This window comes from Antrostomus carolinensis, unplaced genomic scaffold (assembly GCF_000700745.2).
Source record: "Antrostomus carolinensis isolate BGI_N321 unplaced genomic scaffold, ASM70074v2 scaffold40890, whole genome shotgun sequence".
Classification (NCBI taxonomy): Eukaryota; Metazoa; Chordata; class Aves; order Caprimulgiformes; family Caprimulgidae; genus Antrostomus; species Antrostomus carolinensis.
Genome location: NW_010287138.1, coordinates 1 through 15,041, shown reverse-complemented (window position 1 = coordinate 15,041; position 15,041 = coordinate 1). Strand labels below are relative to the sequence as shown.

Genomic DNA, 15,041 nt, shown 5'->3' with positions numbered 1-15,041 from the left:
GGGTGAATGGATGGGTGGATGGATGGATGGATGGGTGGATGGATGGGTGGATGGATGGATGGGTGGATGGATGGGTGGATGGATGGCTCTCCAATGTTGTGTAGCTCTTTTTACAAGCAAACTGAAGCGTAACAGATTTCCTTCTGTACAGTAGGTGGTGGGGCCGGGCTCCTACAATCCAAAGCCCATTGAGAAGTCAGTGTTCTCCAGCCATCCCCCATTCTGGTCATCTGCCAAGAGATTTGACAGAAAGTCCTACCGCCTCTTTACTGGGAACGAGGTGAGTGAAAGGACATGGCAGTGAGAGAGGGACACAGGAACGGTCAGGCTCTGAGTGTCCTCCATGACCATCCCCAGTCCATTACGTGCACCCCTGGGACAGGACAAAGCTCTCTGAGCCAAAGTAAGGGCAGGCACTCCTCACCAGCTTCAGCCAGCTAAACATTAGGTGTGTCCTCTGAACAGAGCAGCACCCCAGCAGAAGTCCTGCAGCAGGTGGCTGGCTGTGATAGAAGGGTAGATTGACCTCAGGAAGAGCTTTTCTCTCCCTGTTGATTACCAAGGAAACCTGGTTGACTTGGCCAGATCCCCATCCTTTAGAGAGGAGATGAGTCCCTCTCTGGGTGCTGCTGTTGTTGCTCAGAACAGGTTGCTAAAGAATAAATGGTGAATAAAGGCCCTGGGCCCAATGTCCTGCCAGCTCAAGGGGAAGGTGGCCCCTGAGCACCCACTGCTGAGCGCGCGCTGCCCGTAGGCAGGTGAGCTTGGCCGGGGTTGAGCAGAGGGGCAGGAGCTCAGCAGTGACCCCTTTTCTCTGGCTGCATCCTCAGGCCTTTGCCCTTTTCCAGGGATGCTCAGACAACCTTTCCCGGTGGTTTTGCTCAGCATCAGCTGCAAGCAAGCAGATGCACTTCATGGATGAGGGCAGCTGGGTTTGAGTCCTTTTAGGTAGCAGGAGCAACTTGTATCATCCCAGGAAATCACAGTCTGCTGCTTGAAAGCCAGTTTTTCCTCTAGCAGTATCAGCAGCACGTTGCAGAGCCAGGGCAGGTAGGAGCCCTTCCCTGAGTAGCCGTTCCTGGAGCTGTATTCATCTTGGTTCCCCACAGAGAACAGGAACAAAGCTTAAAGGGCTCAAAGCAGCCAGGGAAAGCTTCAGTCTGAAATAGTCCACCTTGGCTAAGGATGAGGAGCAGCCTTCCACGTGGCTGTTCTCCTTTATCCAGCTGAGTGGAGGAACAGGCAACTTGAAAGAGGTCAAGGATGAAGCCATCTTCGTAATTGCTGGGGAACTCGACAGTTTATACTTCAGTGGGGAGGTTGTGACACAGCAGCCCTTCACTACAGCTAGCAGTAGGTGACTGGTGAGTGTGCTTGAGCTTGCAGAGCTAATCTACTTCTTTATGGACCACTGTGATGAGAAGAACTGCTCATGAAGGGGACTCGCCAGGCTAACACCACTTAGAGTGTCTTCTCCTCCCTCCCCTGCAGTATAGGCTGAGTTTGATTAAGACACACCACATATTGGTTTATTTTTTGCAACTGAAGGCCTGGCCACATGAAGGCACTACCTGGTTTTTGCCCCACTCGCATCCCCCAGCTGCCTCTGGATGGGGAAGCACATGAGACCTTCTCCTTCCAGAACCCTGTAGGTGTTGGTCGCTACAACATCACCGAGCATGAAAAACACCGTCAGAAGATGAGATACCAGTCCCTGTACCAGTGTGACGCACAGCGGTACCTGAGCAACTTGAAGCGGGATGCCTACTTGCTGTAAGTCTGACAGACAAGGGGGCTGTAAGTGGTTTCACACTGGCTTACAGGAAAATCATCTTGAGCAGCTCTGGGGAGACAGAGAGCACGTTACTGACGCTACAGCTGAAAGGAGGTGGGATGATCGTGTGGTTAACACACTGGGTCAGGACCGAGGAACGCTCACCAGCCCCGCTGCACGTTCCCTCTGTGGACAGGGAGGTTGGTGTTGCTGCATCTCAAAGCGAGAAGATCTTGGGGCTTCCCCACAGCGTAATGGTAGTGGGAGGGTTAAAGACCTACCCGATCTCAAGGCGCTTCACAGATGCCAAGGTGGTGGGTGTATCTTGTGAAATGCAGTTTGTCTGCAGCCAAGGTGTAGGCAAATAGTTTCCATCAAATTAGAGGAGGCAGCCTGGGAAGGAACTGGGCGATGGATGGATAATCAGGCTGTCTGGACTCATTCCCAGTGCCAGCACTGGACTGTTCAATGGCTCCAAACAACAATCACCTTCTCAGGCTGTGCCTTGGTTTGCCCATCTGAGGAAGGAAGATAAACAAGGCTCGCCTTCACCACAAAGGGCTTTGAGATCACCAGTGTGAACACCCTGTGAAGCAGTGAGGAACTATACAAATGAGACACCTCAGGACAGCCCTTTGCTCTCACCTTTGCTTGTGGCCAAGATTAGTGAAGTGCTACGGTGGCACTAGGGGCTGACAGCTCTGCAAAGGTCTCTTGATCTCCAGAGAGCAGTTAGAAATCAGTCCGGGCTGAATGTAACTCGGGAGCTTTCAGCAGGGCAGCCAGAAGTTGGCTATGCTATGATAGAGAAAGCATAATGAAAGCTAATTAAACCTTTCCATATTGCCCAGCTTTGTTAATTTTGCGCTTCCAGTAGAAATAAAAAAGATCTGGACAGTGAGCAGGACCTGGAATTCAAAGACATCTCTCCAATCAAATAGCACTAGCTCCAAAATCAGTTTTCAAGTGACAGCTGTGCTTTCTAGGGAACAGCCAGGCTTTCAGGAGCTCTGTTCACCTCCATGCCCATTAAGACTAATGAAATGAATCCAGCTGATAATTGGAGCCCACTGAATCGCATCCTCTTTCCACAGCGAGCGGCTCAAGCCTGCTGCTAAGAACAACGGGAGTGATTTGATTTATTGTCCAAGATCCCTCTGAAGAAAGTGCTGCTGTTTTCCAAACGTAAGAGGGTGCCAGGAAGTCCAAATCAGTGAGTAAATGGCAGAAGCACCAGCAGATGAGATGGGGTAGATAAAAATACAGCACGCTGGCACGCAAGTCAGGAGACAGGAAACAACTGGAGTCTTGTTCTGTGGTAATAAAATGCTCTTAGACAATCAGCAGTCTACCTTTTCTGTTGAGTAATCCATGATTTCCACCTTGGCCTTTATAAAAGAGGGAAGAGGAATTTATTGGGAAGAGGATGCCACACTTCCTTTCAAACATTGCTACTTAAAGAAGTCGCAGGTACCTGTTGTGGGCACAGCCGTGTTGTACCACAGCTTCATCACCAACACAAACGTTTGTAAGCAGCTGGGGGGAATTAGGGGGAATTTAGTGTCATCATTACCAATTTTGTAGGATATTAAAACCTCGAGGCAATGGAGAAAGTGAAGAGAGAGCTGTCAGTGGTAACAGGGATGGCCACAAAAATGAGCTGTGGGTACTCTGGTTCACTGAGAGTTAACCTTTATGAAGTCTGGTACTAGTGTTTAGACCAGACTGGAATAATTAAATCTAAGTGTAATTACATGTTAGTTATGGCTGATTAAGTATGCTAATTAACTGCAATTATCCTTTGGTGGGGGAGGTAACTGAACACAGGTAGAGCTGCAGTGATTTAAGGAAATCCTGATGATTGTTGTAGAGAGACAAGCAAAGGAGGAAGGAGGTCTCTGAAGGGCAGTGCCTGAGCAGCGATGTGGGTGAGCACAGGTGGTGAGAGGGTTGTGAAATGCAGCGTCTGTCGGGGCCAACACAGAATGTGGTGACAGGAACATGGGGCTTTGGCACCTGAGCAGGGGTGGCAGTGGGGCTGAGACATTTGGCAGCCTGGATTTCAGGGGAAAGCCCGTGAGCTTCTGTCTGGGAAGAAAACATTGGAGGGGGATGTAGCTGTGACCAAGGGAGGGGCAGGAATACCCCGGCTAAGCCTACAGAGCTGCTGTGAAAGCGTTTTTCAAGGATGTGAAACTCCTCATGCTGAAGAGGGCACTGAATCTTCATCCTCGCTTCTGTGGCAGCTCATTCAAACCAGGGATGAGATTTATTAGTGTGAAGTGAGAAGAATGAAGTAGCTGTCCATGGCAATGGCTAGAGCACCAAAATCCAAAATGGGGTCTTTGTCCTCCTGGACAAAACATCACAGGGAAAGAATGAGGCGAGGGGAGAAAAAAAATCAGGATAACTGGCATCAGGAGGCTATGTGGAGTTAGTGGGGCACAACTGAAGGGTTAAGGCTCAGCTCTAAGGTGTTTGTTTTGTACAGGTGTGTCTTGGGGCAGAGATAAGTGTGACTCACGATCTTCAAAGACATTCCTTCAAAGCTGTTTGCAGCACTAGGCTCCTCATCTCCCAACCGCATCGAAATGCTTCTGGTCTCTTACTCAGGCAGCAGCTTTTCTCAGTAATTGCTGACTGTTTGTAACAATACAGTAAGCAGGAGAAATGATAAACACAGCTGTTGAAATGTAAGTAACCACTCATTAAAAGACAAGGCTTTGAACAATATGCTGGCTAGATCTTTATTTGAAACAGCCCGTACAACCAAAAATTAAGAGCAACAGCAATTATGCATGTGCACGTGTGTGACTGATACAGTTACGGTACCCAATCACATCACACAAAGTTTGCCAATAAATTAAGGAGTGAAAAAACAAATACAATGCATACCTAGAGATCATCAGTACAGAAGTGAGGGAAACATAGTCTAAATAAAAGTATTTGCATATCCTCTAGCTGTTTTAACATCGCCCTTTCAAAGCTAACCAAACCCATTCTAGCTCTGTGCAGATTATCTTACAAGCACTGGGCTAAATCCTAGCTTTGCCTCAGGGACAAGGAAACGGCTCCTGGGCTGCTTGTCTCACAGGGCTGGGAAGGCAGGTTATACCCTGAGAACCAGCGTTTGCCTTCCCAGGTACCCCAAAGCCTGGAAGGGTGTAGCAGACACTCCTGGATCACTGACACAGCTCTGCCTGCTGCCCAGCTCCATGGCTGGGGCAGCACCGCAGGCGCTCTGCGCCGGCTGCGTCTCCCCTTGGCAGGCTGCCCTGGCTGCCAGTCCCCTACCTGGGATTTTAAGAGGTACCTTCTCTGCACATTACTTGCCCAGCACACATCACTGAGTAACAGGCCCAACTTCTTCTTCTTACTGCTTTATCATTGGTTTCATCTGGACCATAAACATCCATCTATCAATAAATAAAATCATTGGTTTAGCACTCATATAAAAAAATCACAATGCCTCCCATTGGTAACTGCTTAAAGAATTCTTCATGTTAGCCCTGACACAAGCCTCAAGAAAATGACTTTCTTTTCCCTCAAGCTCGAGTAAGGTTTCAAGTAACAATTTAAAGTACTGCTTGGACAAGACATGGGCTTGGTTTGGAACCATGTTTCTGGCTACAGGGTCAAAACACTTCCACACTTCAGCACTTGAGCGCATGAAGTGCGTGACTGTGCCGTCCTCACCAGCGAGCAGCAGGAGGGGAACCCAACAGTCCTTGCTGCTGATGTCCTCTCCAGGTGACTGAAACAGTCCTTTTACAAAGCCTATCAATCTAATCCAGCTAAAATCAAAAGCAAAAATGTCACTCGAGTCAGAACCAACGCCTGCATGTATTAAGATTCACAACAAGAGCTCCTCTTATCCACAGCCACTTGCTCTAACACACCTTGTATAAATAAAGCCTTGACTTTTGTTTTTCTACTGGCCAGGACACAATGGGCTGAAATAACCCACGTCTTCCTCCAACTGAGTATTTATAAGGCACTAAAATTAAGCAACAACCAAAAATCAACACCCCTCCTCATAAAACAAAATAAAAATACCCAAATAAACTGAGCCACAACAAGTAAAAACTGAAATGTATACTTGCCTATAGGAAATAGCAGCGTTTTTTTTCAGTAGTCTATGAAGCCAGGACATTGATATTTTGGGGAAAAACCCAATGCACTGTTAACCAACAAAAAAAAGTACCTAAAACCTACATCCACTTACACTTCATAACCAAATTCAGTACAGAGCTGATAGGCACAAGTAAAAAAGCATTTTCTTCACACCTCAATGCTCAGCTTTGAACCTGAAGCCACTGTCAGGGCGTTTAACTGCTCTGTGGAGACAACAGGACAGTGTAACCCAAGCAGTTTAGGACCACAGGACATCACGCAGCGCTGTACAGCCCCAAGGTTATGGTACCATGGCTAAGCTGTCCCAGGTCACTGACTGGAGGCAAATGTTTGTAACATCATGATTCATTTGACAATGCGTTCAGCTTTGGCACCGATTTCTGAGCCCTCCTTACCATTTTCAAAATTAATGTTAAATAGAGCTATACTATACAGCTGGTGTAACTCCAGGATCTTCATCCTTTCCAATTATTCTTCTTATGCTTGGAAATAGGTGAATTCACCTACGTCACTCCATTCGACACAAAAGCTAGCACTTCAGATTTCTTAAAAACAATCACTTTGAGTTTGGAAAATTGGTTTTAAAACACATGAAGAAAGACTAAACATAAATTTATAAAGCAGGAATTCATACCCTTAAACATCAACAAGAATGAGCTTATTTGGAGAGCAATAAAGCTTTTTTTTTTTTGTAAAGGCTATACTAACTAGCTATAGGTAAATTAATCTTTCCCTGATTGCTTGGTTAGATCATCCAGGCTCAGTGCCTCGCAGCTTTGCAGATTTTGTCATACACTTCTGGAAAGGCATCCTTGCAATTCATTTGCTCCCTCAGCTTGTGGTATAACGAACCATCAAACATATCCCAGAACTCCTCACGGGTCATATAGCAATCTGCATACAGCATCTGGAAACTGGAGAGGGAGGGGGGGGAAAAAAAAACAAGAGAGAAAAAAAAGAGACAGAGATTCAGTACTCATCGTGCCACAAGATTTCTAATAGAATATTAAAGAAAAAAAAAATCAGAGCAAGCCATGAATAGCAAATATTTAACAAAAAACCCCATCAAAGATGCTTTTTAAAAAGAAGCAAATATAACTGCTCATATGGATTACACTGGGACACTCAGCCAGTTATATTTTGTGGCTTTAACGTTACCATGATCTCTGTTCCAAGAGGAAATAACATGGAATGGTGAAAACAGCAGAATATTGCTACAGTCATTTTGGTGAAGGGGAAGATGGGACAAGAAAGCAATTAAAATAACTGTTGCTTTTAAAATACGGTCCAGAACACTTCTTTGGCCATCAGTGTATTGATACTTCCATTAGTTTCGCTACTACAAAGAGAAAAGGACTAAAAAAAAAGTGTATAAAACAGGGGTTCTAGACATCCTAAAACAGGGTTCTAGACATCCTAAAACAGGGTTCTAGACATCCTAACCACGTGCAGCCAAATCTTCTGACAACTTGTATTCTCACAACTTATGTTCACAGAAACACAAGTCTAGACAGAACTGCAAGAGTTCAAGGCAGATGTAGCAACACATTCTTTGACTTTTTACAGTTTCTTTTGACTGGACACTGAGGATATAACTAGGAGGGCAAAACTTGACTAAAACAGACCAGGCTGAGAAGACAAATTTATAGTGTAAATGAAGCACAGTGTAACAAAGGTCCATTTACAAAAATAAATGAAATCCTTATTTAGCTGTGGGCTCTTCCTTCCGTTCACACTCTGCTCTCTAAAATGCAGCTAGCATCAGAGTACAGCAGCACAACACAAACTGTTACTTAAAAGCTCTGTTGTTGTGTGTGATCATAAAACTGTAAGATTTATCCATTGTTCATTTCCCAGTGACAGGCAGAGAAGAGACAAAACTTTTTTAGTAAAGAGCTTTAAATTAAAAGCTTAATTTCAAGTTAATTAAGAAAAAAAAAAGCTTAACATTAACTTTCAGTTGCTTTGTTCTCTGGCAGATCACTCACTGCAGCTAAAAGTCATTTACACTCTCCAAATCATCTCAAAGCAGACTCACTATTATTACTCAGCCACATGGGATATAATCACTGTTAGATCGAGAAGTAGGTCAAAATAGAAACGTAGATAAATTATGCTGATGGTGTAAAAATACCGCATAGTTGTTTTTTGTTCCTGAGAAACAAGTCTGTAACTGCTTCTCCACTGACACTACCGCAGTAAATTAGGCTGGCACGAGTCTGTGACAGATGGCGGGCACATATCTCACGCCTACTGCAGTCCTGTGTAATAAGAATCAGGGCAGGGAAAAGGAAGCTCTGAAAGGACAACTTGTGAGGGAAGAAAGACTCCTGTCACCATACAAGGGCTGCCGAGGTGATCCAGGCTGGCCTCTGTGCAAGAACAGCCCAGCACAAGGCCAGGGCAGAGCCGCAGCGCGATGCTGCAAGGACTGCAGGGGGCTGAACAGTCCCAAGGGCAGGCAGGGAAGGGAAGCTGTCCAAACTTTAACAGCCTGTGGGATTCCTGGAGGGACTGTGGCCAACTGCGGCCAGAACAGCACTTGCTCTGCCCCTGCCCTGAAACAAGTTCACCGCAGCATGCAAGCTCAGCAGCTTGAGAGAGGTGACTGACCCACGCTGACACACGTTTATGCTCAGTCAGTACAGACTGCTGAGGTCTTTCTACACCTGGGTTCTTGGATGTGTTTTGTTCCAGCAGAGACTCTGCTCCCAAAGCAGCCTGGAGCTGAAAGAACACACAGGTGACCTGAAGCTACACAGCTCCCGAATATGCTGCAAGAACTTCAGCCAGTGAGCTTGTTTGTTGGGTTGGTTTTGCAAACAATGAATGTGAAATCATATTTAAAAATCCTAACACCAAAATTAGTAACTAAAATTAGTTTTCAGTTATTGTGGTTGTTCAATTATTGCAGTATTAAAATGCTGTGGGATTAACTAACTGTGATGAAACCACATGGCTGTAAATTATATGGCATTATTACTATTCTGTGGCAATACTGCAATATTAAAGTGCTGTGGGATTAAACAGCTGTGATTGAACCCCACAGGTGTAAATTATATGACATTTTTACTCTTCTAAGGAATGGGATCCTTACCCATGCACACTTCTTACAAACTTTTCCATTTGCCTCATTGAAGCCCTGGCTTCAAATTGTTTCCTTTTGGGTTCTCCATAAGCTCCTATATCCACGTAGAGTTCTGCTTCATCCCCTTTTGGGTGGACCATGCCAGGATGATTGGGCAATATGAAAGGACACAACCAAAGAGGGTACACCTGCACAAGTAAGAAAACATTTTATCACTTATTTTAAACAAAACAATCCTTTAAGGTATCTGTTATCAAAGGTGACAAAATGAAGAGTTTAGAGGTCTTATTCACAATTTGGGATTGAAATTCACACACGTCTCCCTTTCCAGTTCTCTTGATGTGGTTCTTAGCTCCACTTTCTAACAACCCTAACACGAATAGATCAAGATGCTCAGAAGATGTGCGAACCCTAACACGAATAGATCAAGATGCTCAGATGTGCAATGTTCTCTGAGAATTACATCTCCTCCCTCTTAAATATTTGAAATAAATTAAAAAAAAAAATCCCTGATCCCAAAGCAACAACTGAATATGCATTCTGAGTAAAGAGAAAATGAAGAGTTTTCTTCTCCAGGTCATTCCAAAATTGAAATTGCCAAGTTTGTACTTTTTATACTAACTAAAATAAATTCAGAAATAAAAGCAAGAAGGGGAAATTAATTCTCACAGTTGGGGTTCAGCGAGACCGCCAGTCATTTTAGGTGAAAGGAAAAGGAGTACAAGTTTTACTAAGTGATAAAATCTTTTAGAAGTGTTGGCATTCTACTAAAGTTTACATATCACTTTAATTTATTTATTTATTTTTTCCTCCAGAAAGCTGCATTCATTTCTTCAGCAGCCTTGCATCACAGACTTGCAAAGTACAGCACTCCCCAGGACAGATAATTAACTTGTACATCAGCAGACTATTTTGTCTTCAGATCAACAGTCACAGTTCTTATTACACACAGTCCCAAGACATGCTGCATTTTAAAAACATGTGTTCTTACATTAAGGTCAACATGGAAGGTCTGGATAGATTTTTCAAGGCTCTTCATTGGCACCAGCATGTCCTGTACGACATGGTGTTGTTCGTACAGCTTGCGAATAGCTTCTCCTTGGGTGAGTTTTAACAAAGAGATTTTTGGAGGGACCATCCAGCCAAACAGGTATCGGAAAACAGGGTTATTGCCAAAAGGAATGATATCCTTTAAAGAGGAAAGAAAAAAAGTTTGACCTTAGAATGTGTAAGTCAACCAAAATATAAAACTTCTGAATCCTCAGAGCAATATTAAGCCAGATTTTCAATACTTTTAAGTGTTGATGCTTTTGCTAAACTACTGTAATACAAATATGAACAAAGAAGAGAGGCCTGGACTGAACTCAGCTACACAGCCCTGCCCTAAGCCTCCTCTGGTTACACCGACTGATTTTCAGTTGTATGAATCACAACATACTCAACCCCAAATACTTTCAGACAATGAAGTTCAGAGAACAGCAGGCTATTACCTTAAAACAGATAAGGAAGGAGCGCACACGAAGATAAACTTACAGAATTCTCACAAGAATAAACACATACAGGATGAGGTCTTAAAAGAACTTTAAATCTGTAAAATTTTAAGTACTTCCTGCACAGCCAACTCCTGTTTAACTTCTCCGGGAGCTGAAAGGATCCAGCACCTTACTCCAGAGATTCAAAATGCAGCAATGGGAATCTTTCAGATGCCAAATAAAGTTTTGTGTAAATGCACATCACAACAAATACATTTATGAAATTCAAGGAAATGACCTTACTGCATAATTCCCATTCTGAGTTCAGGGCAAATTTTCAGCTGTAATTTCACATTCATGTTTTTTCCACTGTCTGTCTTTGAAAAATCACTTAGTAGGTGTCAAAGCTTAATGCTGAAATATGTACTTAAGATCTAAATACAGAAAAGCACTAAAACAGAAATTAGGAGGTTATGATGTAACAACTTACATATAAAGAAGTGCCTTTGGATTTGTTTTGCCCTAATGCAGGACTTTTAAATTTGCCATAAACTTCACTGTTTTTTTCTACCATGAAAGACAAAAGTGTGGCCAAGGGGAAGAAGGTACATTGTCCCCACACTGGGAAAGAGCAGAAAACCTTCCTGCAGGTGTTATTTTAATTTTGGAACTGGTCTTACTTGGAGCTCCCAGAAGATACTGCGGGTATGTCTATGGTAATAATGTCTTGAGGGGATGTATTCTATTCCAGTCCTGTCAGCTTTCAAATACTTCTCCACATGCTTAAAGAACCACGGCTTGTAGTAGTTACCAATTCTGTTTATCTACAAGAAAACGTGCACTCATTAGCCAACACCAACACAGATAGCAGTTACCCCTTACCAGACAACATTAAGTATGTCCCCAAGTTCCTTTGCTGCTAAGAATCAATGTTATACCCCCTGTGACAGTTTGAATCAGACTGTCACAAAAGATCTTAGGGAGCCTTCATTTCTCCACATGCACGGCTCCTTCTTACCGTTCTTGCCAACAAGGTTCTATTTAAATAAGGCTTGCCTGTTACGAGCTAATTAAGAGATCACAGATGTGACAGAACTGCATTCCTAAAATACTGATCTCTCAACTCATCGTTAATCCAAAGTGCCATTATGGCAGAGGAGAAACATCCATGTTGAGGGATGCAGTGAACTGTCAGCATGTCCCTCCTGTAAATGACCCTGATGTGTTTTACCAATATTAACTGCATTAAAAGCTCGCTGGGAAAAAGAGTTACTTTGAAAAACTGCAGTTTAAAACAGCATTGTTCTCTGTGCATGAGAAAAGAGACTTCTCTTCTTCCTTAGGTACTGCAATGAATAGGCTGTAGACTAAATTATTTCCTAGAACAATGAAATCCATGGGTCGTTTCTTATCAATTGAAGAGATTTAGAGTACAGACTCTGTCGTAGTAACAAAGAGCTGTAATTTGAAATATTCTGATGGACATCTAACTTTTAATCCATGTTAAGAGATCATTCCAATCCTCCAATATCCTCCAATCCTTTATATCAGCATTTAGTACAGCTTCAGTTAAACTTTGGAGGCATTTACAATTTTTTTTTTTTAAATTTCTGACTAACATCCCTTTAGTTACCTTGCTTTGCTCAGCTTCGTCAGTCAAGACTCCTGTCATGATGACTGCTTCATCCAAAGAATACACAAGTCCTTCCACAAAACTGTTCTCCTTTTTCTTAGATTCTTCAGTAAACTTCTCACAAATCTTCTGCAGTCCTCTCACAGGTTCATAATGTATTTTGACATATTTCTTGGCAGGAATCATTTTTATTTCTGCTGCAACCAGGAAACCCAGAGTACCACAAGACCAAGGCACTGCATAAAATAGGTCTGAATTTTCAGTCTGCAAAAAGTATGTCATACTAAATCATATATCCATACTGATAACCGTCAATGACATTGTAAATGATAGCAAAATAACATTTTGTCTTACTGGTGAACATCTCACAAGGCTTCCATCGGCAAGAACGAGTTCATAGGCCACACAGGTATGTTGAAAAAGTCCATAGATATGGGATGAAGACTCAATGCCCGTTCCCATGATCAGGCCACCTTATCAAGAGAGCACATACAAATCAAATGAAACACCATCTAAAATGAAGGTGGTTTATGAGAACAAAACTCCACTATTAAGCTCTGGGCACAACTTTTAAGACTATTTAAAAAAAGAAAAAAAGAAGAAAAAAGAAGAAAGAAGAAGAAAGAAGAAGAAAGAAGAAGAAAGAAGAAAGAAGAAAGAAGAAAGAAGAAAGAAGAAAGAAGAAAGAAGAAAGAAGAAAGAAGAAAGAAGAAAGAAGAAAGAAGAAAGAAGAAGAAAGAAGAAGAAAGAAGAAGAAAGAAGAAAGAAGAAAGAAGAAAGAAAGAAAGAAGAAGAAAGAAGAAGAAAGAAGAAAGAAGAAAGAAGAAAGAAGAAAGAAGAAAGAAGAAGAAAGAAGAAAGAAGAAAGAAGAAGAAAGAAGAAAGAAGAAGAAAGAAGAAGAAAGGAGAAGAAAGAAGAAGAAAAAAGAAGAAAAAAGAAGGAAAGAAGAAGAAAAAAAGAAGAAAAAAAGAAGAAAAAACAAGAAAAAAGAGAAAAGAAGTGCTTATAACATAACTCCCACAATAGAAAACAAGAAAAAAGAGAAAAGAAGTGCTTATAACTCCCACAATAGAACTTAAGGTTCAAGAAAGTATTTCAGGAACCTTTCAAATAATGCAACATGTTACTGCATAAAAAGCTAATGACAATGCAGCAAAATCAGTGAGTCTCCTGTCATCACAATGACCCTTACCTACTGTAAGATCATCAAGCTCTGGTACCACAGGAATAGTCCAGCCCATGGGATTCAGGTGTGCAGTCAACTGGCCCATGGTTACCAAAGGTTCCACACGAACAACCTAAAAAGCAAAAAAAAAAAAACCCCAACAATTCCCCCCACCAACCATCAATTAAGAGTTCAGCGTTAACGATGACAAAACATGGCTAACTGGATTTACTTCCATCTGTTATCAGAATTCAGAGACTTACTTCCCTAAGAGCACTACTAAAAATAGCTGAAACTGTTTAGTGATTCCTCCTCTGCCTCAACATCTTGTTGCTCAGTCCCCAAAACCATAAATCAATCTGGTCTTTTAGACTTCAGCACATAAAAGCTAAGCAATTCCATATGCTGTTTTTCTGGATAGAATGAACCAAGCACGCACTGTCAAACCTGAAATTTGGTGGGTCTACTGCTAGAAAAATGCTTTCTTCTTTATGGAATCTAATCTCCTCTTCAGCTACAAATACAGTAAAAAAAAAAGATGTAAACTTCATTATTACAAAAGCTTTGCGATTAATCTGTTACCTGTCTTTCACTGTCCACTTCCAGAACATCCATTAAGTTGATCATGATGTTCTTATGAATCTTCTTATACTTTCCAACGCGAAGGGACACAGTCAACCAGCCAGGACGGCCAGTGCACATGTATCTTTTGCTGCCTTCGTTTTTCCATTCCCGAACCTGCAAGAGGTAACAACTGAACTGACACCGTAAGGCACACACATCATCAATAATGAATACCAGAAATGTTTTTCCCTTGCTGCGAAAAAGCCTTCAGAAATATTCTTACTCCTCTACACGCACGTTACCTGCAAGTAACAAAGCCTGGATGACTCTATGTTTGGTAGTGATGCTTTGGAAGTCTCTCTGCAGACTTCTGAACTTCTAAATAAAATACCACCAGAGGGGTCTAGTTATGTAGAGGAAGCACTCCTAATACCCCATAGCTTTTGGGTTTTTTTGGAGACAAGATGCAGAAAACTGGCAAGAAACTAACAAAGTTTTAAAAATCCACAGGAAAACCTATACTCTAAGGGAGGTATTATCACTGGCATAAATAATCTTAGTTCTGTGAAGGTGAATGAAAAGAAAAATGGTCTGAGCTTGCAAATGAACAGGCAAAGAGAGAAAGGTTGAGAAGGAAAACGTGTAAGCCACAAACATGATCCATGAGTTTTGCAAAACCACAGTGGTTAACATTTGGAAAACAAACATAAATTGCAGCATTGTCTTCAAAGCTCAACTGCTACTACAGCTGGTGATAAAAACCCAACCTCAAACCCTCAAAGAACAACCCCGTGCGCATAAATATCCACCTGTACCTGCAACGAACAGGAGAGTCAAGGAAGAAAACAAAAGTAGACGTGACAGAACTACCGTAATGACTAGAGAGCACAGAAACATTAAAGACATCTGCATTTCTGGGTGGAAGAGAAGTTTTGGCTCCCCTTCAATCTTGGAGCTAACAAGGATGTAAGCGGTATTAAAACGCAGGATTAAGCCAACTGCTTAAAGACAAACATTCCCATGTTCCACACGCTCACAGGCACAGGAGCCTGGGCCATGTGAGCGTAGAGAATCACAGAACCGTGTGGTTGGAAAAGGCACTGAGATCCCAGAGTCCAACAGTACCTGTCCACTACTAAACCCTGTGTCCGAGATGTGGGCAGAGACCCCAGCACGTCCCTGCGGCTGCTGCGGTGACAGCGGCCGGGCAG

At 42.7% G+C, this 15,041-nt stretch overlaps 2 protein-coding genes across 2 annotated transcripts in view; one reads left to right on the top strand and one right to left on the bottom strand.

Moving 5' to 3' along the window:
- Positions 1 to 2,935, top strand: part of CIMAP2 (ciliary microtubule associated protein 2) — a gene marked incomplete at its 5' end in the record, with an annotated part of 4,423 nt that extends 1,488 nt beyond the window's left edge. Inside the window, 4 exon segments of the mRNA XM_029087564.1 lie at positions 152 to 280; positions 1,018 to 1,050; positions 1,643 to 1,773; positions 2,869 to 2,935. Coding sequence (XP_028943397.1) covers positions 152 to 280; positions 1,018 to 1,050; positions 1,643 to 1,773; positions 2,869 to 2,935 — 360 coding nt within the window.
- Positions 2,936 to 6,222: 3,287 nt separating this feature from the next.
- DHCR24 (24-dehydrocholesterol reductase) lies at positions 6,223 to 14,004 on the bottom strand (the record flags this gene model as incomplete). Its single annotated transcript, XM_010178458.2, has 8 exons — positions 6,223 to 6,822; positions 9,006 to 9,184; positions 9,988 to 10,185; positions 11,149 to 11,292; positions 12,102 to 12,365; positions 12,456 to 12,574; positions 13,294 to 13,399; positions 13,849 to 14,004. Coding segments are annotated over 8 exons (1,320 nt in total), but the record flags the coding sequence as incomplete, so codon positions are not given.
- Between the last annotated feature and the right edge of the window lie 1,037 nt (positions 14,005 to 15,041).